We start from the raw sequence: 24,225 nt of genomic DNA on the forward strand, positions 1-24,225 counted from the left end.
ATAAGCACTGTGATGCTGGATTATTCTGTTTGTAAAGACCCAAGACTCTATAGTAAATAGAAAACTGTGTTCTTTCCATAACAATAAAATATGTGCTTCTGACTTACTGAGAAGTCAGAAATGGAAGCATGTGGGAGCAATATGTAAATGCCAAGCAAGCTGTTTATACTGGGATATGTTCCTGCATAATAATCATAATCCAATCCTAGCAGAAACCTTTTGAATTTAAAACATTGTCGAGCTACAACAAAACAGAAAGAACCACAGCAAGTGTTGTATTTGCCGATTATTTGTGAGAAAGCTAAAATATGTTTACTTTTGATTTTTCTTTTTAAATCGGGACTTTCTGTATAAGTTTATCATTCTCCAGTAAGATCATTTTAAATATTTTATTATGATTTGGTGAACTGCTCTAGAAAAAGGGGGACATTTTGAGATTTCTTTTTATTTAGAAAGTTAAATCCATATTTTTGGCTGAGTAAGGTAAAGCACATTTTCTTGCCTTTAATTATATTGCCTTCTTTACCAAACATGTTAGAGTCTTTCATTTAGCCTCACAGCCAGAAGCAGAGTTTCTAGAAAAGTCTGTCAAAATAATTAATATAGCCTTGAATACTCAAAGTCAAACTGGGTATCCAGGTGTACTTTTTATGTCTTCCTCTAAAATTTAGGATCCAATTCATTTTTCAAGAAAATATACATGGAGAGTGACTTATCACTGCAAAGACATGATGGTACAATGATAAAACATCAAAGAGCTGTTGAGTGGAAAGTGGGTTTCTTTGATCTCAGCTCAGTATCTCCTGCACTGCATTATGCTCCTCCCTTGTGTCAGTCTCCTGATTGGCTTTTGTTCAAAGTTTGGAGTGTTTCTGATTGTAACATAAATAAGAATCTGAACGCCTACTCTCATTTTTCCAACTTCTCACTTTTTGTTCATACCTTTAAATCTAAAGGTGATTCAATTGTATTTCCTTTGGTATGAGCCTAGTCACAAGGAAGCAGTACATGGTATGTGAAGATATCATACCTAAGGTCTGTGGGGTGTATTTAGAGTCAGTAAAACGACCAATTCTTACCTCCTCAATTTTCTCCCACCTCTGCCTAAAAATCACTTCAATTAAGCCTGAAGCACTGATTATTTTCAAGGGTGTCATCCAAAGAAAAAAGCAGATTTTTTTTCTTTCATAGACTGAAATATTATTTCACAAGACAAATCACCTTAATGTATAGTGATTGTCTTTACCCCATAGCTTAACAATTTTGGAAAATAAAAGAATTAAAAAATATGACAGCCTTTTTCATTTAATGTTTAAGAAACAAGTTGTTATTACTGTATAGAAGTAGATTTTGGAGACAAACATAAGTATAAAAATTCAATACCTACTATATATTAGCCATGTTTTAGGCAAAACTTTGTGAGTTTTCGTTTTCTTAAACATAAAATGATTCTAGGATTAATGTGGCTGACAGAACTTGTTCTCCACTCAATATCCACTCTCTAATCCACTTTGTTAAATGAACACTATATTTTAGCATTTTGCCCTTCAGGAAGTAAAGGAGCTATTCCTCTCCTCCAGGACTGAAACTTTCTAGTCTAGGGCAATTACAACAGCTTTATTCTCTTTGTTAGAGATTGATTAATAAAGGTCATGTGACACAATTTCGACCAATGAGCTTTAAGAGCATATCAGTAGGAGATTCCTAGAAAACATTTTATTTCTTGATGAAAGACGATTAGGAGATGCTGTCTTTTTTTGTAACTCTATATTCAGCTAAGTGGAGATATATTTTCTAGAACTGTAGCAGCTGTCTTGGGATCATGAATGAACCTAAGGAAACAGAACAAACCAGCACACTGAATGAGTATCAAATAGCAGAAAGATGGGAGAAACCTGGTTTGTGATGGCATTATTGAGCTGCTCGATATTCAGTGGTGAAAATATCCTATCTCTGTGTATCTCCTGTTTTGAAATAATAAACTTCCTTTTTTTGACAATTTTAGCTAGGTTCTATTACTTATATCCCACATGTTTCTAACAATCATAAACATTTCATTATTAACATTATAGTAAGAATTAAAGGAAATATATGTGTAGCTCACTTGACACTCAGTATGGTTCAATAACTATTATCTTTATTTTTATTATGTTCCAAGATCCTTACATTCAAATGCTAGGTGAGATGTAACTATTATAGATGGTATTTTCTATATTAGTAACACAGTCTACATATAAACCGTAAATTTGCCCTCTTAACTACATTTTAGAATATGCCTATTCTAAAGAATAGGCATATTCTAAAATGCTTCACTGCCTAAATGGGAATCTACTTTGAAGCTTAAATTCTTTTGAATAAAGAGTATCAGCTATAATTGATTAGTTTATTGTAATTAAAATAACTTACCTGAATTAAAAATAAACACTAGATGATAATAAAAGAGGCACTATATTGTTATAAATGGTGGCCTGCTATGAGTCTTGAAGGAAATAGGCATTATTTTCAGTGAAGGTCTAACAACTCTCCTCAGTTTTATTCCCTTTGAAATATTTTCTTTTTAATGCATATACATTCTGGTACATATTATGTAAAACCTATATGTGAATTGTTTATTTTCTGTGTAAGTTAGTAAAGAAATGGCAAGCACATGCATTTTCAGAAATCAACTTTATAGGTAAGTATCTACTAGATGTTCTAAATCAATTTATCACTCATTTCCTTTATTTTATGAAATTTTAGTTATTTCTTGAAAGTTGCTTTTGCAGAGAATACTTTGAACGTTTTTCTTTTTCTTGTAAAATTAAGCATCACTCAATTTTATAACACTGCTCTTAACTACACTACAAATATCCTTGATTGCTCCTTGTTAAAAGTGTTTTAATTGATGGATGATATCCACGTAAGATTCACCTAAAGTGAGTAACTTCTTACAAATTCTAAGTAAATAAGAAATTGGACCATGAAGTTACATGGTATTTACTACTAATTTTTATACATATTTGATGCCAATATTTATCATTCATTCAAGCTTAACATACCGTATTAAAACTTTTCAAAAAGTATCAAAACCTTTTGAAAAGTTTTCATCTAATCTAATGTATCCTAAAGTATCATTGACTTTTTTTTTAAGTGGATTCTCATATTTCTAAGTGATAACAGTTCTCCTTTATATTATAAAAACTTTGTTCTTGAGAGTAGATGCTAGTCTATGAACACTGTGATACTCCTAGTTGGAACAACAAAAAATGGTTGGATAAATTAGCTATTTATTAAGAGCATCCAGAAGCATCATACAGGAAGTGTATTTTAACATGAACACAATGAGTCAGACACTGGCGTAAAGTTTTTGTCACACTTTGATTTGTATTCTGAATTCTGAGATGGAAGTATTAAGGATAAAATAAACAGTTTTCTCAAGATTTGCTTTGCTGCATGATGAAAGAATGATAAACGAAGGAATGTTGCCATGAAGAAAACATAAAGCAAACTTGTGATTTATATGCACTTGACAGATACAAAACACTCAACCAGAGATTCCTAAACATATACATATGTACAAGTATACTAATAAATATTACAACATTGGAGATATTTTCACCTTCAGAAATAGCTCTTCCGAAAGTATTATTAGATCTCTTTTTCTAAAAAGCATTTTCCTTGCTGATGGAAACTGTACTACCTAATGGATAAACGGGGTGATAGCTGCTATAAAACCCTAGATCCAGAGGGAAGCTTAATTTTCCGTCTCTTTCTGTGAATTTAACTAAACAGATAGGTTTTCTTATATCACTTCTATTTATATTCTTGAATTAATGAGGTCTAAGCTTTGGCCCTTTTTCTGGTAATCTTCTCCATGTGCCAATTGTCTCTAAACTCCCTGGAGTAGAAAAATATCACAGCACAGAAGATTTAAGTACCATCATGTCAGAAGTTTCACCACTTCACTCAGTAGATTACTCTTCTTAGCAATATCTCAAAATTTAACGTGCATAGGAATCACCACAGGACCTTATTAAAATGCAGAATTTGTTGATGGACATTCAGGATGGTTCTGCACTATTAGTATTAAAATTCTGCATTTTAATAAGGCCCTCTGGTGATTTCTATGTACATTAAATTTTGAGACATTGCTAAATTTTGAGACATTGCTAAGAAGAGTAATCTACTGAGTAGTGAAACTTCTGACATGATGCTACTTAAATCTTATGGATTAAGAAAATGTGGCACATATACACCATGGAATACTATGCAGTCATAAAAATGGATGAGTTCATGTCCTTTGTAGGGACATGGATGAAGCTGGAAACCATCATTCTGAGCAAACTGTCGCCAGGACAGAAAACCAAACATTGCATGTTCTCACTCATAGGTGGGAATTGAACAATGAGAACACTTGGACACAGGGTGGGGAACATCACACACCAGGGACTGTCGTGGGGTAGGGAGAGGCGGGAGGCGTAGCATTACGAGATATACCTAATGTAAATGACTAGTTAATAGGTGCAGCACACCAACAAGCCACATGTATACACATGTAACAAACCTGCAGTTTGCACACATGTACCCTAGAATTTAAAGTATAATAAAAAATAAAAATTTTTTTAAAAAGTGCAGAATTTGTTTAAGTAGGTCTGGGGTGTGGTCTAAGATTCTACATTTCTACATTAGCTTCCAGCTAATGCCCATGCTGCTGCTTTAGTGCCCATACATTGAACGGCAAAGCTTAAACTAAAAATTGAGACTCAACTCACTTAAGGGTTTAGTCTTCCCACCACCCATTTCCACAAATCTTCTCAGATGCAACTATAGGAAGACCCTTTGTAGGCTTAGTTTTTTGCCTCCAGGTACTGTCCTGAAAAGAAGGAATTTAAGGAATTCAGATGAATAATCCTAAAAGTCAATTTTGCTGACATCTAGTTTAACTTTGCAATCTGGTCTCCAATTTTGAGGAGGCTTTTGGTATGTGCCCATTTGCAAAACACCGAACCTCTAGGTGCCTGTTTGTTCTCAACATTTTAATCCTGAATTTCATAACCTGCCTTGTTTGGAAGTCCTGAAGGAAGTCCTATTGTTTGGAATAGAAGCTCACCTACATGCCTTTTATTTGGACTCAATAGATTGCCTTTTGCCAGACCCTAAGTCACCTGCTGGAACTTGGCATATTACCTTTGGCAGAACACCCTAAATACTGATTGCCCACTCAGACAAAATTGACCTAGCACCTGTCACTGTATTTCATGGACTCCAACTCTTCTTGGCCCCTGGTTTGTGCTGCCTCCCGGCCCTAGCACAGCTATGCCTCCAGGTATGTGGGCCTCCTATGGGTGCTTAGCACATTCAGTTTTGATCAGAATTCAACTAAAGTCTATTTCTGTTACATATATCTAAAGATAGTTCGGAATCTATTTTCATTTCCCGACCTTTGATCTTATGTTGATAAATTTGGTCTCATAAAGAGTTCATATTGTTCGGTGACTTTTCATTATTACATTCTTAAATCTATTAGTAAATGGAATAAAGGAAGAACAACATAGAGAGATGTAATGTGATTGATAAAAGGCCTAACGTTGATTTTTAAATACAAATCTTATTTGAAAAATTTTATATTTCCTTGTCCCTGCCAAAATACCTCAAATCATATCCTTTTGTCCTCCTGCTACAGTTTCACATGATATTTAAAGAAACAACTGTTTAGTGCAAAAGCCTTGAGAACAAGCAAACAGTAGATGTGTATACTATCAATTATAAAAGATAAATAAGCACCTGGTAGACTTCTAATTGTATTTTTAGATAAGTTTCTATGGTTTAGGGCCTAGAGGTATAGTTGAGTATAGTTGGTAGGTCTTGGAATTTTCTTCAGGAAAGCAGCAAGTTTTCAAGACCATCACAGTTCAATACTATTAGTTTTGTCAATTATGTTTCACAGGTGACCTTTATAAGTCAAGATGAAGAGAGCTTTATCTTTCCAACATAAAATTTTGTATGCATCTAAACCAAAAGTCTGAGAAGCACCAAGTTCTGCAGCTATAATCCACATTTTGTTTTTTTCTTCAATGAGTGTTAGGAGGAAAACAGACACACACAGGTTAAGAAAAGGAAACTAATCTTTATTGTATGTTTACTGGGCCAGCCTTTGTGGAAAGCCTCAGTCACTGAAATTCTTAAAAGAATTTTTTAGAGTAAATTACTACTCCCATCTCACAGAGGATTATATATTTACAGAGAAGTTAAATAATTTGTCCAGGATTACATAACGGCTAACAGGTGGTACCCACAGTTGTTGGGCTCATACAAAAAGCCAAGCAAGCTCTTTATCTTAAGCAGGTCTAAAGTCTTGGAATTCCGTAACTGTACTAACCTTTGTCTGGTAAAACCTTTGTCCCTAATTTCCCAGGATGCAGAGTAATTATTTAGGCTTGTTACAGCCATATGGTGTCAAGCAGGACCATGATTTTCTTCTATAAGATGTTTCACAACAAACGTTATGAGGAAAGATTGTAAACTATATCAATCAACCAGAAGATTGTAAGTCTCATGTCATTGTTTTGAAGGTAGGAAAGACATATAGTGAGATAACAGTGAATATTTATTATCCTATCTTTTATCTCATGTACTCTAATAAAATATAAATTAATAGCAAAAAATCAAAAAACAAAGTACATATCTGCTTGTAAGTAAGAAATCTTGTAGTCCAGTACCAAAAGAAACATTTTTCTTCATGTAATGCAGATAAATTTAAGTCTTACAATTGAGTTCTAGGTTTTCCTTCCTCTTGAATAGGAAGAAAATCATTCAAAATTAAGAATTATAAAGCTTAATTTTCCTTAGAACAAAAGTAATAAAAGTAAATGGCATGGTGAAAGTGTTATTAGAGGTAAAAGGGTGTATTCTAAATGCTGGTTGATATCCTTTATCTAGGTTTAGCAGTTTTCAGCCCAGTTAAACTGAAGTGGTAAAAGGAGCTTCATAGATAAAATATGCACAACTGGGTGAATGTATCTGCAATTTGCCTCTAGGAGCTTAGAAGCACTTTGCTGTTTTGCTTAACATCACTCAAGAGGGCACAGTCTTCAAGAGGAACCACTTCCTTTCTTTGTCAACAAAGACTGCCATATCAAAAGAGGATGGACTCTAGGAAACATTCAATCTACTCTCCCTTACAGGTTCTCTGAGAAGTTGTTTTAGAGGGTATACCACTTTTTCATGACTTCATCAAATTCCAGAAGGATGAGGTTCAATCAGGTCATCATTATATAACAACTAATAGAAGTTTATCAGTTTTTCTCCCCTGATATAAACCCTTTTATGGATAGTAAATAGTTTGGGAGATAGTTTTTTGTTATCTTTTCAGGGATACTAAAAGAGGAAAATTTAAATTGTTACAACTAGAGATACAATATGACAAAGAAAAGATTTATTTGTAATTCTGTACTTTTGGGGAAAAGTGTAGAGAACAGATCAGTGCATAGCAAGGATAAATCAAAAGCACATCACTTTCAAGTAGATAATGTGACTTCTCAGGAAGAGATTGGCAAGCTGAAAATGAAATAATACGTGGTAAGGATGACATTACAAGTGAAAAAAGCCATTGTTGGTGAAAGAATGCCAAGTTCTTTAAATACTTACTCATAGAAACATATCATTTTGGAGGATATATTAATTTACAACTTATTTAATATTTCAGTAAGTTACACTGAAGCTCTTTTTCACAATTATTGTTTCTGTTCAAGCCCACTGTCAGAAATAAAAGAAGGACTTTTTTATTATTTTTACTTTTTAAGCATAGGAAAAAAAATCTGTATCGAGGTAATCAAATCCATTGCTCTTGGAGTTTTTTTGGGGGTAGACTTATCAAATTCTCAAAGAAAATTTTCCTAGAACTAATGGAATTAGGTTACCTTTGAATTCTCACCCCAACTTTGAATAGTGACTAATGCCTTTCTTTGCTCTTTTGGTGTTTGCAAAGGGGTTCGCAAAAGCCTGAATTGATATAATTATTGGCTCAGATTGTTAGAGATCTAGGCCAGATGGCTATGGGTTTCTAAAGTCCCCCTTGCTTGTGGTAGTTTTCCTAGTTTGCCTATAGGGTTTGGGGATCAGCAATTTGAAAGGGCTACAAACTTGTAAAACAGTATTATTCATGGGGGCAGAATGTTCATCAGCGTGACCCAGTACTAAATACATTCATTATAGGCATTTCTATTCTGCACAATTTGCCACACAGCACTGGTTTCAGGAGGGGGAAAAAAGACAATGGCTTATAAAATGCTTTCGAATGCCTAAAAAGAAGGAGAATTCACGCTGAGACTCCTCTGCTTTCTTTTTTGGAAAGAGCCTTCTTAGTGACTTTAGCTGAGCTCTGCTGAGAGTAAGCAAAGTGGAAAAATCAGAAAATTACTTTTTTTTTATATGTTTCTGGGGGGCAAAATAGAGTGGGGAAAAAATGGAAAAAAGTGACAATGAGATTATGTGAAACAGCAACTATGTGAGCGGATGAAGACAGCTGAGGAATAATGCAAAAGGTATGAAAAAAAGCAGCAAGAATGGAGCCACGATGATAAACTTAAAAGGAATTGCAGAGCAGAAAGAACATCATAAATAATCTTATTTTCAAATAAGAATATCATATCAGTTTCTGTGACCTGGATAGAGCACAAGCCTCCCATGATACTTCCTAGCATTTTGATGCACACAAAATGTAATTTTCAGCTCAGGCATTTGATTTGTCAGTGTAAACAAGCTTTGGGGTTTTTAAAATACGTATCTGAAGTGTTTTCATAAATAATGCATATATTATAAAAATTTGACTTGTAAACTATTGAGTCCATGTCCCCCCAGTATTCACTGCGAAGACTAGCCATGTATAGACGGTTCCTTTTGGTAGAAATTGGCATGCTAAAGCTTGCAGTGTCTTTTACCCAAGATAAATAGGATTTTTTTGAAGTACAGGACAAAGAAATATTACGAACAGTTTTGCCCAAACTCAAGGAAAGAAGTCAGTCATTCAAGGTAGAGCTATATTGTTAATTAGTTCCAAATTCTGAGGTGCTCCTTTAAGTCTTGCCAATTAAGAGAAATCAAGAGTGCAAGATAGCCCTTTTCTTATCTTCAAAGAATAAAGATGAAAGAAAACAGAAAATGAAACCTCTTTACTCGTTCTGTTCTTTAAAAACAGAGCCCCAAGACAATCTCCTTGTGCTCCTAGAAGGAGCAAGGCCCAAGTATTTACAGAGGCAGTGGGGAATAGGCGGTCTGAGAAGCATAATTAGAAGCAAGTTTTCAAATTGTATTAAATTCCTCCACCAACAAAACGCACTTAGAGGTATTTTAAGTTAAACTAGCACTTAAGGACTATGAAAAGCAAGATGATTACACGTCTCTGGCAGAAGAAAGAGCAATTAAGAAAACAAGAACAATTTAACGTGCCATATAAATAAAGGCGACCAGAAGTTGACTTAAAAGTTTTTCTTCCGTAATTTGTCTCCCCTTTGTCATGGCACGCTCAGAGAAAGTGAATGCAGTAGATTGAAAGGCGGAGGGGGAGTGGGGAGGAAGAAGGAAGGAGTAGGGAAGGACTGGCTCCCATCTCCTCCCCCAGCCCCCCCCAGCCCGTCTCCCCTTCTCTCCTTTGCGCCCCCGCCCCCTCCTTCCTCCTTCTCAGTCTCTTTCTCTCTCCCACCCTCCGCTCGCGCCCTCCCTCCTTGGGTGACTCCATCAGTTTTTGATTTGGAAGCACGCTGATTGGCTGGAAGCAATTCAACACACGCTGGGCAAGAGCTTTGTCTGAGTTGAAGTGAAGTTGTACAGATTTTAGACTGGAGTCAGCAATCACGGGTGTTTAGTCTGCAGCCGAGCAGCGAAAGGGAGAAAGAATCTCTCAGGAAAGACACACTGCAGACTCCGCCGGCACCCCGCAATAGATGGATTCCGACTACACAAGGGCGAAAACGCGGAGGTGACACTCTTCTGCCTGGAAAGAGGACGAACGACCAAACAAACGCAAGGACTGGACTCCATGCCGAAGGTATCTGGAAGTCGTGACACGGTGTGTATAAAACAAAAGTTTGCGAGCTGTTAATTGCTGTGCTGTGTTATTAAGAGACGCTTTCAAGTTCCAAGTACCAAATGTAGCTTTAAGTTGCCAAAGGAAGTTGAGGGGATTGCTTTGCTGTTTTAACTTGCTCTGTGAGGGAAATCTCATAAACTGACCAATGCACCAAATGAATGCTAAAATGCACTTTAGGCTTGTTTTTGCACTCCTGATAGTATCTTTCAACCGCGATGTACTGGGCAAGAATTTGAAATACAGGATTTATGAGGAACAGAGGGTTGGATCAGTAATTGCAAGACTATCGGAGGATGTGGCTGATGTTTTATTGAAGCTACCTAATCCTTCTACTGTTCGATTTCGAGCCATGCAGAGGGGAAATTCTCCTCTACTTGTAGTAAATGAGGATAATGGGGAAATCAGCATTGGGGCTACAATTGACCGTGAACAACTATGCCAGAAAAACTTGAACTGCTCCATAGAGTTTGATGTGATCACTCTACCCACAGAGCATCTGCAGCTTTTCCATATTGAAGTTGAAGTGCTGGATATTAATGACAATTCTCCTCAGTTTTCAAGATCTCTCATACCTATTGAGATATCTGAGAGTGCGGCAGTTGGGACTCGCATTCCCCTGGACAGTGCTTTTGATCCAGATGTTGGGGAAAATTCCCTCCACACATACTCGCTCTCTGCCAATGATTTTTTTAATATTGAGGTTCGGACCAGGACTGATGGAGCCAAGTATGCAGAACTCATAGTGGTCAGAGAGTTAGATCGGGAGCTGAAGTCAAGCTACGAGCTTCAGCTCACTGCCTCAGACATGGGAGTACCTCAGAGGTCTGGCTCATCCATACTAAAAATAAGCATTTCAGACTCCAATGACAATAGCCCTGCTTTTGAGCAGCAATCTTATATAATACAACTCTTAGAAAACTCCCCGATCGGCACTTTGCTCTTAGATCTGAATGCCACGGATCCAGATGAGGGCGCTAATGGGAAAATTGTATATTCCTTCAGCAGTCATGTGTCTCCCAAAATTATGGAGACTTTTAAAATTGATTCCGAAAGAGGACATTTGACTCTTTTCAAGCAAGTGGATTATGAAATCACCAAATCCTATGAGATTGATGTTCAGGCTCAAGATTTGGGTCCAAATTCAATCCCAGCCCATTGCAAAATTATCATTAAGGTTGTGGATGTTAATGACAATAAACCTGAAATTAACATCAACCTCATGTCCCCTGGAAAAGAAGAAATATCCTATATTTTTGAAGGGGATCCTATTGATACATTTGTTGCTTTGGTCAGAGTTCAGGACAAGGATTCTGGGCTGAATGGAGAAATAGTTTGTAAGCTTCATGGACATGGTCACTTTAAACTTCAGAAGACATATGAAAACAATTATTTAATCTTAACTAATGCCACACTGGATAGAGAAAAGAGATCTGAATATAGTTTGACTGTAATCGCTGAGGACAAGGGGACACCCAGTCTCTCTACAGTGAAACATTTTACAGTTCAAATCAATGATATCAATGACAATCCACCCCACTTCCAGAGAAGCCGATATGAATTTGTAATTTCAGAAAATAACTCGCCGGGGGCATATATCACCACTGTTACAGCCACAGATCCTGATCTTGGAGAAAATGGGCAAGTGACATACACCATCTTGGAGAGTTTTATTCTAGGAAGTTCCATAACTACGTATGTAACTGTTGACCCATCTAACGGAGCCATCTATGCCCTCAGAATCTTTGATCACGAAGAAGTGAGCCAGATCACTTTTGTGGTAGAAGCAAGAGATGGAGGAAGCCCAAAGCAACTGGTAAGCAATACCACAGTTGTGCTCACCATCATTGATGAAAATGACAACGTTCCTGTGGTTATAGGGCCTGCATTGCGCAATAATACGGCAGAAATCACCATTCCCAAAGGGGCCGAAAGTGGCTTTCATGTCACAAGAATAAGGGCAATTGACAGAGACTCTGGTGTGAATGCTGAACTCAGCTGCGCCATAGTAGCAGGTAATGAGGAGAATATCTTCATAATTGATCCACAATCATGTGACATCCATACCAACGTGAGCATGGATTCTGTTCCTCACACAGAATGGGAGCTGTCAGTTATCATTCAGGACAAAGGCAATCCTCAGCTACATACCAAAGTCCTTCTGAAGTGCATGATCTTTGAATACGCAGAGTCGGTGACAAGTACAGCAATGACTTCAGTAAGCCAGGCATCCTTGGATGTCTCCATGATAATAATTATTTCCTTAGGAGCAATTTGTGCAGTGTTGTTGGTTATTATGGTGCTATTTGCAACTAGGTGTAACCGTGAAAAGAAAGACACTAGATCTTATAACTGCAGGGTGGCCGAATCAACTTACCAGCACCACCCAAAAAGGCCATCCCGGCAGATTCACAAAGGGGACATCACATTGGTGCCTACCATAAATGGCACTCTGCCCATCAGATCTCATCACAGATCGTCTCCATCTTCATCGCCTACCTTAGAAAGAGGGCAGATGGGCAGCCGGCAGAGTCACAACAGTCACCAGTCACTCAACAGTTTGGTGACAATCTCATCAAACCACGTGCCAGAGAATTTCTCATTAGAACTCACCCACGCCACTCCTGCTGTTGAGGTAAGATCATAAACTGCATCAATTCATTGCAATGTTAGGTATTAGTGTTCAGGAATTGTGTTTACTAGTTCTTAAATGTTTTCAATAATAAGTAACAATACTAATACTGTGCAAATTAAGTAGGATACAAGTTACATTGTGAATATGTAGCAAAGATGCACACTTTAGCATACTGTTTTTAGTTTTCCTTAAGTAATTAACTTGCATGTAATATGTATAATATTGAAAAATAAATATGAAGCTCACAAAGGAGTATGTAGTTAGAGTCCCCTTACTTCCCAGATTAAAATAATGGGAAGCCAAAAAGTAGAGACTTGCTTTATTTTCAAGGTTATAGTCTTTACTGAACAGAGTAAAAAACTTAGGCCTTCAGACTTCTATTTCAGTGCATGTTATGTTTGTCCAAGTTTGGAAGATTTCCTGACATTTTTAAACTACATGCATTATAGTGTTGTATTTTACAGTATTTTCCATGTATTTTTACAGATGGTCACTTTATCTGAATTATAAATAAAATAAATCAGTTATTTGAAAGGGAGTCTTCTTTCACAACGTAAAAGTCAGTTGTATTAGATCATCCAAATCTCTCTGAGATATATTTTATTTATAGTTGGCAGCTAGCTGCATGGTCCACCACAGTCCAGCATTTGCGAATCTTAAATAGAGATAATATGTTCAATTACTTATCTGAAATAGCAAGTAACTGTTTTTCATGCTTAAAGATTGTGAGTATTTGGAGGCTTGTTTCCAGGAATCAGTTCTGTCTATTTGGTTTCCAGCAGGTCTCTCAGCTTCTTTCAATGCTTCACCAGGGGCAATATCAACCAAGACCAAGTTTTCGAGGAAACAAATATTCCAGGAGCTATAGGTATGAATTATTCTTGTGTTACCTATTAAGTCTCAGCATAAATGCTGAAGAGTAAAAACTGTAATTTTTTTTTTCTGATTTATCTTTCCAGATATGCCCTTCAAGACATGGACAAATTTAGCTTGAAAGACAGTGGCCGTGGTGACAGTGAGGCAGGAGACAGTGATTATGATTTGGGGCGAGATTCTCCAATAGATAGGCTGCTGGGTGAAGGATTCAGCGACCTGTTTCTCACAGATGGAAGAATTCCAGCAGGTAAGAGGGTAGTGACAGATAAATCTTTATTTTCAGGTCTACCGTGACACCAGTAAAATGAAAAATTTCTCTCATGCTTATATTTCTTCTTTACTTGTCCTTTGCACTGAAGTATTTATAATATGTTTTATAGTATATTCATCACTGTTTAGTAATGAACAGAAATTGAAACATTTTAATACTATTTTCTTAAATTTCATTAAGCAGCTGGAAGAGAAAGAGTAAGCATGACAGCTTCATAGGACAAGAAGAAAGGGGTGGGGAAAAAAATAAAAAAAACCACTTCCCTCTTCTTTCCACCTCATCCGATACAGCCATAGAACATGGTTGTGCAACTCTTTGCAAAATTATTGGGTGGTGGTTTTTATTCAGTTAAACTGTTTTGGCACTGAGTGGTGAACTGGACTGTAATTTGGAGGATGCATTTCCTGTGATGGGCACCAACTCACAAAATCAGAGACTAAAATACGCTAGAAATTGTACACTTCAAGCATTAAAAATAGGAGAAGGAATGCATCTTTGTAGGTGGTAAGCACAGAATATTTTTGCCAACATTTCATTTTGCTATAGTAGAAGAGAAACAAGGACCCAAGAGTGGAATTTTTAAGTACACAGCTAGATAGAAAAGATGCTATTAAGTTTCGAACCACATTTTCCTTGGAGTTTCTTCCCTCTAATTCTGCAATAGAAACTCTCTGAACTGAGTAAATACTGATTATATTATCCTAGCAGCACCACTACTAAAGACTTCAATATTAAATCAACCTTAAGAATACATACGTGTGTTCCTTTGGCTACCTATATTTCCAAGTTTCACTGAATGGGGATCAATGACTGCCATTTGATATATGAAAGACAGAACAATACAATATCACCCATCTTAGTTCCATTGCACCTCTATTTTTAAACACAGATAAGTAAGACAGTTTAGGAAATAAACATGAGGGAGCCTCAGACAGCTACAGGAATTCAAGAAAATCAATCTAGCTAACCTTCCATATCTGCAGGTTCCACATCCATAGATTCAACTAACTGTTAATCAAAAGTATTTGGATTAAACAATAAAAAATATTAAAAAAACAAATAAAAAACAATACAGTGTAACAGTTATTTATATAGCATTTACATTTATTAGGTATTTTTAGTAACCTAGAGAAGATTTAGATACCCAATTTTGGTATCCACAGGGGGCCTGAACCATCCCCTTTGGATACCGAAGGACCACTGTGAATAGAAACTCGAGCACTCCTAAGTGAAGTAGTGATGGCAGTAGCCAGAGCGGTATTAATATTAGGAATAGTAGTAGCAATAGTAGTTACCAACTATGCCCCCAGGTTTACTCCAAGCCCATGCAGAGTTCGATACCTGCACTGCCTCTTCTAAGGCTTTGCCAGGAATTAGTAGTAGTGACAGTAGTAACAGGCTTCTATTTTTTTTTTTTTTTTTTTTTTTTTGTTATTGTTGTTAAGATTTGGAAACTGAAACTTATAAAGGTTAGAAAATGCATCTCAAATCAGGCAGTATGTACATTGGAGAGTGAGATTTGGAACAACCCCCACACTCTTAAACACTAATCAATCAAGTATGTGAAGTAACGGGTTTTTGCTGTTGTAGCAATTGTTTTTAAATAGAGTGTCCTAATATTCTTATGTTCTAGGGACGACATACCCCGTAACTATTAAATGTTGATTATTTACTTCTGTTATTACAGTAATAGATACTATAATACATTTCACAGGATGAATGTATAGGGGGAACTTCTAGAGACAATAAGGCATGCAGTTACCTGAGAGCCTGTTTGCACAATCATGGTGTCCGGTTTTTGTTTCTGTTTTTAATGCATAGACTTTCTTGGCCAATTTGAAGAGAAATCTCTGAAAATTTAGTGGAATATATTTAAAATCAGACACGTTGCTCAAAGAGAATCAGTTTCATTATTCTTACTTGTGCAATAAAGGTGTTGGCTAACCTACAATTTTGTGATCCTGACAGAACCCTAATTTTGAGTATTAATCCTTGATTTTAAATAATGTAATTTCATTTCATTAAACAGAAAAGTAACATAGTGGGCATGACATCAATATTGTATTATATATTTTTAGATTTGTATGATGCTCATTCATTGAAATTGAAATTTATCAGCATAGTTAACTGAATAGCTGCTCTAATTACATAACCTTGGTGTTTTCGGGACTAAATGATCCTAAAGTCCCTTTTAATTCTGAAATTGTATAAATCTAATAGCTAATTATAAGTTTTTTTTTAGGTCAAAGTTATTTTACTTTTTCTTATATTTTCTAAGTTGCCACCTCCACGTAAGTTTGTGGCAAGAAAGTTTTCTAGCACTTGGAGTAAATAATAATAATAATAATGATTGCAATAATAATGATATATGTTAAGGGATAATGACATTGGGGAAACAATAGGTAGACATAAACTGTAGAAAACAGTGAATTGTGTTTAGTGAGTGATGTTAAGCGCCATCAGTATCACATTTCTTTTCAAAATTAGGAGTTCACCTTTATATCATCATTAATAATTCCACTTATTATGAGATAATTTAAAAAACAAATCTCATATTTGCACAACACATTTAACTGTGGGTGTGGTTGGAGAGTTATTTTGCTCGTGCATAACATTGTATTACAACAAAATATATTATAGTAGATACATTTCTGCCTTACTAGGTACCTGCCTCCATCTGAGATGTGGTCAAAGCTATCCTGGAGGCATAGAGCACCAGGAGGTCACCAATGGGCCACAAAATATATTCATGTTTGACTATTGTAGACTCCAATACATGTATCGAGTATCTATACAAAGATAGCTACCCCTTATTTATATAATTTTGATGATACATATTCCAGTTTATTATTTAACCTGGCAACTTCTGGAGGCACATTAGGGCACGTTAGGGAGGCACAAAACCTGTGCTTTGTAAAATTATATTCCCAGGAAATATCCCAAGTAGAGAAAAATTTAAGTCCACATCTGAATGTCATTAAAAGAGATCAGCACCGTTTTCAAAGCATTTATATTTCTAAGACTAAAGTGTCTTGGTCCAACTGTTTTTCTGCCTTAGACTTTGAACAAATACAGATTATGTTATGTTGCATTGCCTGCCAACAGGGTCATTTCTGGTCATTCATGCTATTAATTCCCACACAAATATCCTGCATTTTGAGCAGTTAAATCGGTATGCATTTTTTGTCTGTTGGCTCATGTTTGCCAACATACTTTCTTACTCATTCAACTTTGAACTGTAACACTAAGCATATGCCTGCAAAAATCCCCATTTTCCATTGCATTCACTTCACCAAGATGATTCATATAGCCGTTTGATTTTGTTTCTTGTGAAACTCATTTTTCTTGATTGAGTCCAATCCACTTTTCATCAGTGTGTCATCTCTGATTATTTACTTTAAATATTCTTTTAAAATTCTATGTTCTCTCCTTTCTCATGGCAGGTATCCACGAAAGCCCATCCGTTCTGGCCTTTCTTCCATGACTAGTTTAGTGTATCAGTGTGCAAACTGATATTCACTCTCTAGTAGTTCCTCCCTTTGTCAAATCTTTCTTTCATACAGCTTGAACAACATTTTGAGAACATTTTAATCTACATTTTTTGGCTCAAAATCAATACTTAACTCGTTGCCCAGCAACACTGAACTAAATGAACTATTTATCTTGGCATTCAAAGGGCAATGGGATCCTCTCTTAACTTATTAATTCTCCTATGTTGCCATCTTTGTATCTTTTGTTATAGCTGGAAGCATCTCCTCACTTAATGATCCTCCTCACACACTGATGCTTTGCTCATGGTGTTCTTCCTACCTGAAAAACTGGCTTCTCGTCACTTTGTGTAACTGACTCCTATTCATCTTTCAAAGTTTGTTGTAGGCAGCTCTTTCTTTAACTATTTCAGCCTCACTTCCACTTTTTTTTTCCTTTCTTGACAGGCCCTTAGCATCATCTAATTTGACACTTTACTTGTGCTTATGACCCCATTTGCTACACTTTACTTATAGCTATATCTTTTTAAAACTTTTGAGGGCAGGGTGCTATTGTTACACTTCACATGTAGCAGACTCCTAATGGATAACTGATTAATCACCTGGTTACTAATGGCTTGATAGAAGCAAGGCATACGTATTTCTTATATATCTGCTTTCTGCCCCACCAATAAGGTGCAGTGCAGTGACAAAATCCATAGTCTTCTAGTGGTAAAGAAGATGCTCTCCTTTCACCATGTTCCCCCTCCCCAGAGGACACTTAACTACCCAGCAGAGCTTTCAAGGAGCAACAGAAAGATTAGCCACTTGGACCACTTGTCAACAAGCCCTGATCACTGGGATATAGTATGGAACATTTGTGGCACTAAATTACTTACAGATTGAGAATGTGTTCAGTCAAGTCCCTGGGGACAAGGTTGACAATATCAATGAAGTTGCAAGAAATGCCCTCTTCTGCACCATTACTCTTCTCTTTCTCTTACTTTTTTGTCATCCTTCCCTCCATTAGTGTTTCCTCATCGATTTTTCTTATTATTTTTCATTTTTAAGTTAATTTATTATTTTATAATTAAAGCTCCACTTATTTATTGGGATGAAGTTGCAAATAGCATTCACTGTTTAAAAATTTATATGACCAAACTTATTTTTGAGCATGAACTTTCAGATTGCATTAGTTACCTAGAATGTATTTTTGCACTGTATTGTTGGTTTTATGTGTATTATATTTAGGTCTTTAGAAAACTAGGTCACTTTTAGTATTCTTAGAAGCCTATGAATCATTTCCCTCCAATCATTAAGCATTAAAATAAAGTGAATCAAACAACTAAGCCCTTCCCAAGCCTAAAACTACTGAGTTAAAGGATAGAAAATAAATGAAGAGGTGTCAGCAGGTCTGTTCTTCTTCCTTCTAACAGGATACGAGTAAGACAATAGAGACAGGTCTAAGTTCCATTTTCAGAGACCTGGGGAATTAAGAAGGCAAAAAAATCATTACCACTATGATTGTTATTTCACTGCTGAGAAAACCTCATTGCTATTAAATTATTCCAATGACTTTCAACCCCTTTCGTTTTGTCCACATCAAATTAAAACAAAAAAGAGTTGGTAAATATTTCCAAGTAGTAATAATGCATGAAGTCAGGAAATCTAGACAAGCTTTTATTCTTAAGTCATCCTTGTATATTTAAATGTAACCGTTCATAACAAATAGCACAATTTTTCTTCATGCTTACCCACTTTCTCTTTCCCCACCTTGATTCACATGGAATTGCTGTTCACACTTTTCTCCACTTTTTTTCTGCTTCATTGTATTTCTAGCTTTCTTAGTGATTCAGCTTTTTTCTCACTCACAATACTTGATCTCATTTTGTTCCTCAAATTATCCCCTTTTTCATTAAAACTTGAGGTCCATATTTGGGACTCTTGCAGTTTAAGAACAGAATTATCTCAAAGATTCAAGCAGAGAAAAGCAGCAATTTCTACTCCTTCATCAAAGACCATTACTTCTTCTTCTTTTTTTTTTTTTTTTTTCCAGCAAGTCAACATTATTTTCCTCATGTTTTGTTTAGAAAACATGTAGTGAATATCTACTGTATGCAGGCAGTTTACCAGTTGCTAGTGATACCACAGTAACTGCAATAGACAACTTCTTTCCTCTAATAAGGGAATGGGCATCCTTCAAGAATCACCGTTTTAGCAATAATTTGGGAAGAATAGGAATCTTCCTAAAATAGATGGATCTACAAAATTAGCTCTTAATATATAAGTATAGCTAATAACAACCTAATGTTGTTTTAAATCTAAGAGAATTATTTTGCATTTTCTGCATTCTGCTGTTTGCTCTAAAATGAAATCATAATACTGAAGAGAGTTATTTCTCACTGAAATAAGTCAATGGTTTGTAAAGTATAGTTTACATCTTTTCATTTCCTTGTCATGTAGCTTAGTTATTGTATTTGGCAAATATATAGGGTTTTTTTCCTCTTTATTTTCCTGCTTTTCTCATATCATCTATTTTTTTCCTATGAGTGTGGCCTCTCATATTCCAATAGAGCACTATAACATCTGTAAGAACTAAAGATTGAATTTTTCATATTCTTCATCTTTTGATGACATTTTTGTATATTTGAATATCAATATATTTTGAATTTTTAAAAGAAAACTTCTTAACAGGGTAATTGCAGATGACCACCCAGTAGCTCAGGATACTTTTCATTACTGTTTTAAGTACTAAGTCAATAAATAATTTGTAATATCTTTAAGAGAGATTAATAAGTATGATTACTTTATAGCTTATTATATTCTCATTGCTTCCATTAAAACTAAAGTAATATTGAGAAAGTTACACAAAGGTATGTATTATACAAGAATTATATGGGTGGCATTCTAAAGTTGTAGGTTTCACCTTACAAGTCTGTTCTTTAGAATTTATGATCAGTACTTATTTCATCATTCACACCTAGTTCTTCCCACGTATACGTTATCAACCCGTCTTCTCATTATTCTAGTAGCAGAATGTTCTTATTTGACCAATAAGGAAAAAAACACACCAGAAGATAACACTTATGGAGGTCTATAAAACTAGTGTTCAAATTAAAGCCGTAATTGTAGTCCAGTTTATGTGTATAATAATAGGTTGGCATCATGGCAATAGTTTAAAACTGTCTCATTCTATTTTTTATTATAACATTACATTTTTGCATTATTTTGAATCGTGCTAAGTATAATAATGAAACCCCCTTGTTTTTCTTGAGTGCAGCTATGAGGCTCTGCACGGAGGAGTGCAGGGTCCTGGGACACTCTGACCAGTGCTGGATGCCACCACTGCCCTCACCATCTTCCGATTATAGGAGTAACATGTTCATTCCAGGGGAAGAATTCCCAACACAACCCCAGCAGCAGCATCCACATCAGAGTCTTGAGGATGACGCTCAGCCTGCAGATTCCGGTGAAAAGAAGAAGAGTTTTTCCACCTTTGGAAAGGACTCCCCAAACGATGAGGACACTGGGGATACCAGTACATCATCTCTGCTCTCGGAAATGAGCAGTGTGTTCCAGCGTCTCTTACCCTCTTCCCTGGACACCTATTCTGAATGCAGTGAGGTGGATCGGTCCAACTCCCTGGAACGCAGGAAGGGACCCTTGCCAGCCAAAACTGTGGGTTACCCACAGGGGATAGCGGCATGGGCAGCCAGTACACATTTTCAAAATCCCACCAACAACTGTGGGCTGCCACTTGGAACTCACTCCAGTGTGCAGCCTTCTTCAAAATGGCTGCCGGCCATGGAGGAGATCCCTGAAAATTATGAAGAAGATGATTTTGACAATGTGCTCAACCACCTCAATGATGGGAAACACGAACTCATGGATGCCAGTGAACTGGTGGCAGAGATTAACAAACTGCTTCAAGATGTCCGCCAGAGCTAGGAGATTTTAGTGAAGCATTTTTGTTTCCATGTTTATGGAAATAGGGAACAACAACAACAACAACAAAAACCCGAAAGAACTGGCATTGCCAAATAGTTGCATTTATCATAAATGTGTCTGTGTATATTGAATATTAAATACTGTATTTTCGTATGTACACAATGCAAGTGTGATTATTTTAATCTGTATTTTAAAAATACATTTGTACCTTATATTTATGTGTAATTTAACAAACAAATTTTATTTTTTTACTCCCATGACAGACATGTTTTTCTTAATCATATAGAAACTAGCCACTGTTCAAATCTGATGTACTATTGAACCACAAAGTGTAAAGGCACTGCTCTGCTTAGATTAGTTTTGTTGGGGAAGAATTATTATGTTGTGTGAACAACCCCACTAAAGCATTATACAATTCTTAATTCCATTAAGTAATCCCACTTTTTTTCAATAACTTTTTAGAAATTAAGAATCATTAAAATTGTTAGGATATTTTATTGTTATTTTCGCTACTTTCTACTAGCCCCAATAGTTGAACTCTTACAGCAAAATCGAAACATAAAGTGAAAGTTTATTTCAGGACTGAGAAATATCTTAAGGTTATTTATTAGATGGCTATCTCAAATGAACTTTTTATAGACAACGATGAAAACAGAACTAAAGTCAATGTTTCCTGACTCCCAGGCCCCTACTATTCCAGGCCATCACACTGGCCTGTTTCTGAGAATATTTCTCTCATAATATTATTATCTAGTTATAATTAGGGTAAACTATAAATTTTATTCTATCCTTGTAGTATGAAACATGCGCCAAGGAAATGGAATCTGTCCTTTAAATGGATAACAGTATGTATTCTAATGACATAAAATATTACTGGATAAAAACAGTTACGTCAGTGTCTCTCCTAGGATAGTAAATATAATTGACTTATTCTGAACCCATTCTATTTTGAATCTTCCCCCTTTCCTCTCACAATACTTGAACATTTTAACCTTTTGGAATGTTGTCTTTTTTTTGTTATAACTATTCATTTTTAGCTTTTGTCTCCAGTGCATGATCTCATATTTTTGCTTTTATTTTTAGTATAAGAACATTTATGAAATCACATTTTTGTTACTGCAATTGTTTTATTTGTTGTGTGGCAAATGAGAAATCCTTTATTTATTGTGCTGTGATCTCTCTGTGTGGAATGCCTTGGTAAGAGAGATGCTTATTATGACTATTATCATTTCTGACCAAGCTTCTATTAATGTTATTTCTAATAATACACTATCTTGATTGTACTCTCCAGAAAATTTTACTGTCAGTGAAAATAAAAGAAAAATTAAAGTAAAGCTAAGGAACTGTCTATAAGTCAGAGTCCTGTTCCTACATATTTGTTCAAAAGCTTGGCATGCAGCTTGCCCTTCCTGCGAGGGTGATTCAGTGTTGAGTGTCAAATAATAAACATGCAGCATTCAGTTGGCTGGGCAAACAAGAAAAACACAATTCAAAAGGAATGAGTTTGAGACTTGTAATGGGAATGAAAGTAGTAAGCCATATTCCAGTTAAATAAGTTAAATGCATTTGGGGAATAAAGATAAAAGAGTAAGCAAGCAATAACTACTTGAATATTTTTCAAATTATAAAATAAATAAATAAATAAATAAATAAATAACTTTCTCAGGATATTTTGTATTAAATTGTGCAGGATAGAAAGGTATCCTTACAATGATTCCAGGAGGCAAGAATATTATCCTCCCTGGCTTGGTAGTCGGAAATTGAAACACTGGGAAAGTTAAATAACTGAAAAGTGACTAAAATTCAGATATTTCAATTCTCAAATAAGTACCACATTAAACAGAATATATCACCTCTTTCAACAGGCACATTTTCCTTTATAGGAGGGATTGCAATTACAAGTGGAATTTCAGTTTATTTTTCGTAGATTACACACAAAACGCTAACCATATTTAAATACATTCTGCTTTTCAACTTCACTTCCTTTCAGTATATATTACCATTAAGAAAAAGACTTTTATATCCTCACTGTTCTTAATTTAAAGCACCAGCAGTAATATGGTAAGCTATGTTGAAAATTGCTATTTTGAATCATGTGAAATAAATAAAATGCAATATTTCATTCAATATAAAATTTTTGTACATTGTCCATATTCCAAGAATTTCATGTCTCAAATTCCCTTGCTTCTCCAGTCATCTCCATTCATTATTGCTTCCCATGTCCACAGATTGAGAGAATAAAAGTGCAAGATTTCAGCTTTTTGCTTCTGTTCCTTTCACCAGGCAATATCCTTTTAGTGAAAACTGCGATGTCTGATGCTATCATAGCAACCTAATCTCTCATCAAGGTTATATCACCTCTTTTTTGATACCCTACCCTTCCTCAGATTGAAACAACAAAAACATTCTTTCTTAAACATTCTTTCCTCCATTTATTATTTTTAATCTCTTTAGCTCCATTGGATTATTTGAAATGTTCTTCAATGATAATCACATATTAAGGAAATTGTCTTCTAAAAATGTAACTCAAAACTGAATCTACTGCTTAACAAATTCTCATCATTTATAAAATGATGAGATTTAGCTTTCTTCAAATTCTTATAAGTTATAAACATTGTTATTCATTGCTCATTGATTTACTTATTGATCTTAGTAGATGGGGCTTATAACATTGTTAATCATTTAAATTATTGCTCCTCCTGTCTCAAATATTTAAATTTGCTACTTACTGATAGATAACTATTAAGGTAAAGATGAGTGAGTTATTAAGTTATTGTCTTATGGTAGTCACTAAAGAAGTCACATTTATGAAAATCAGCGTAGTTTCCCTGTTTCATTCTTTTGATACTGATGGTAAGAAAATATTCAAAGATGAATTTGAAATATTGACACATTAAAATTTAAAGAATTGTAGATTTATTTTAAAAATAAGCAATATTATACTGGATTACTTGTACAAGTGAAA

General features: G+C 35.4%; 1 protein-coding gene across 3 annotated transcripts; it reads left to right on the forward strand.

Moving 5' to 3' along the window:
* Positions 1–9,791: 9,791 nt before the first annotated feature.
* Positions 9,792–23,387, forward strand: PCDH18 (protocadherin 18). 3 transcript variants are annotated; one of them, XM_023225996.2, is made up of 5 exons: positions 9,806–10,045; positions 10,558–12,698; positions 13,481–13,566; positions 13,658–13,821; positions 20,593–23,387. In XM_023225996.2, the coding sequence occupies exons 2-5, from the start codon at positions 10,872–10,874 to the stop codon at positions 21,258–21,260; spliced, it is 2,745 nt and encodes a 914-aa protein (XP_023081764.2). In that variant the 5' UTR covers positions 9,806–10,045; positions 10,558–10,871; the 3' UTR covers positions 21,261–23,387. The 3 variants fall into 3 exon arrangements, with proteins under 3 accessions (XP_023081762.2, XP_023081763.2, XP_023081764.2); XM_023225994.2 differs by having other exon boundaries at positions 9,792–12,698; positions 13,478–13,566; XM_023225995.2 differs by having other exon boundaries at positions 9,792–12,698.
* The last annotated feature ends 838 nt before the right edge of the window (positions 23,388–24,225 follow it).

Source organism: Piliocolobus tephrosceles, chromosome 3 (assembly GCF_002776525.5).
Source record: "Piliocolobus tephrosceles isolate RC106 chromosome 3, ASM277652v3, whole genome shotgun sequence".
NCBI lineage: Eukaryota > Metazoa > Chordata > Mammalia > Primates > Cercopithecidae > Piliocolobus > Piliocolobus tephrosceles.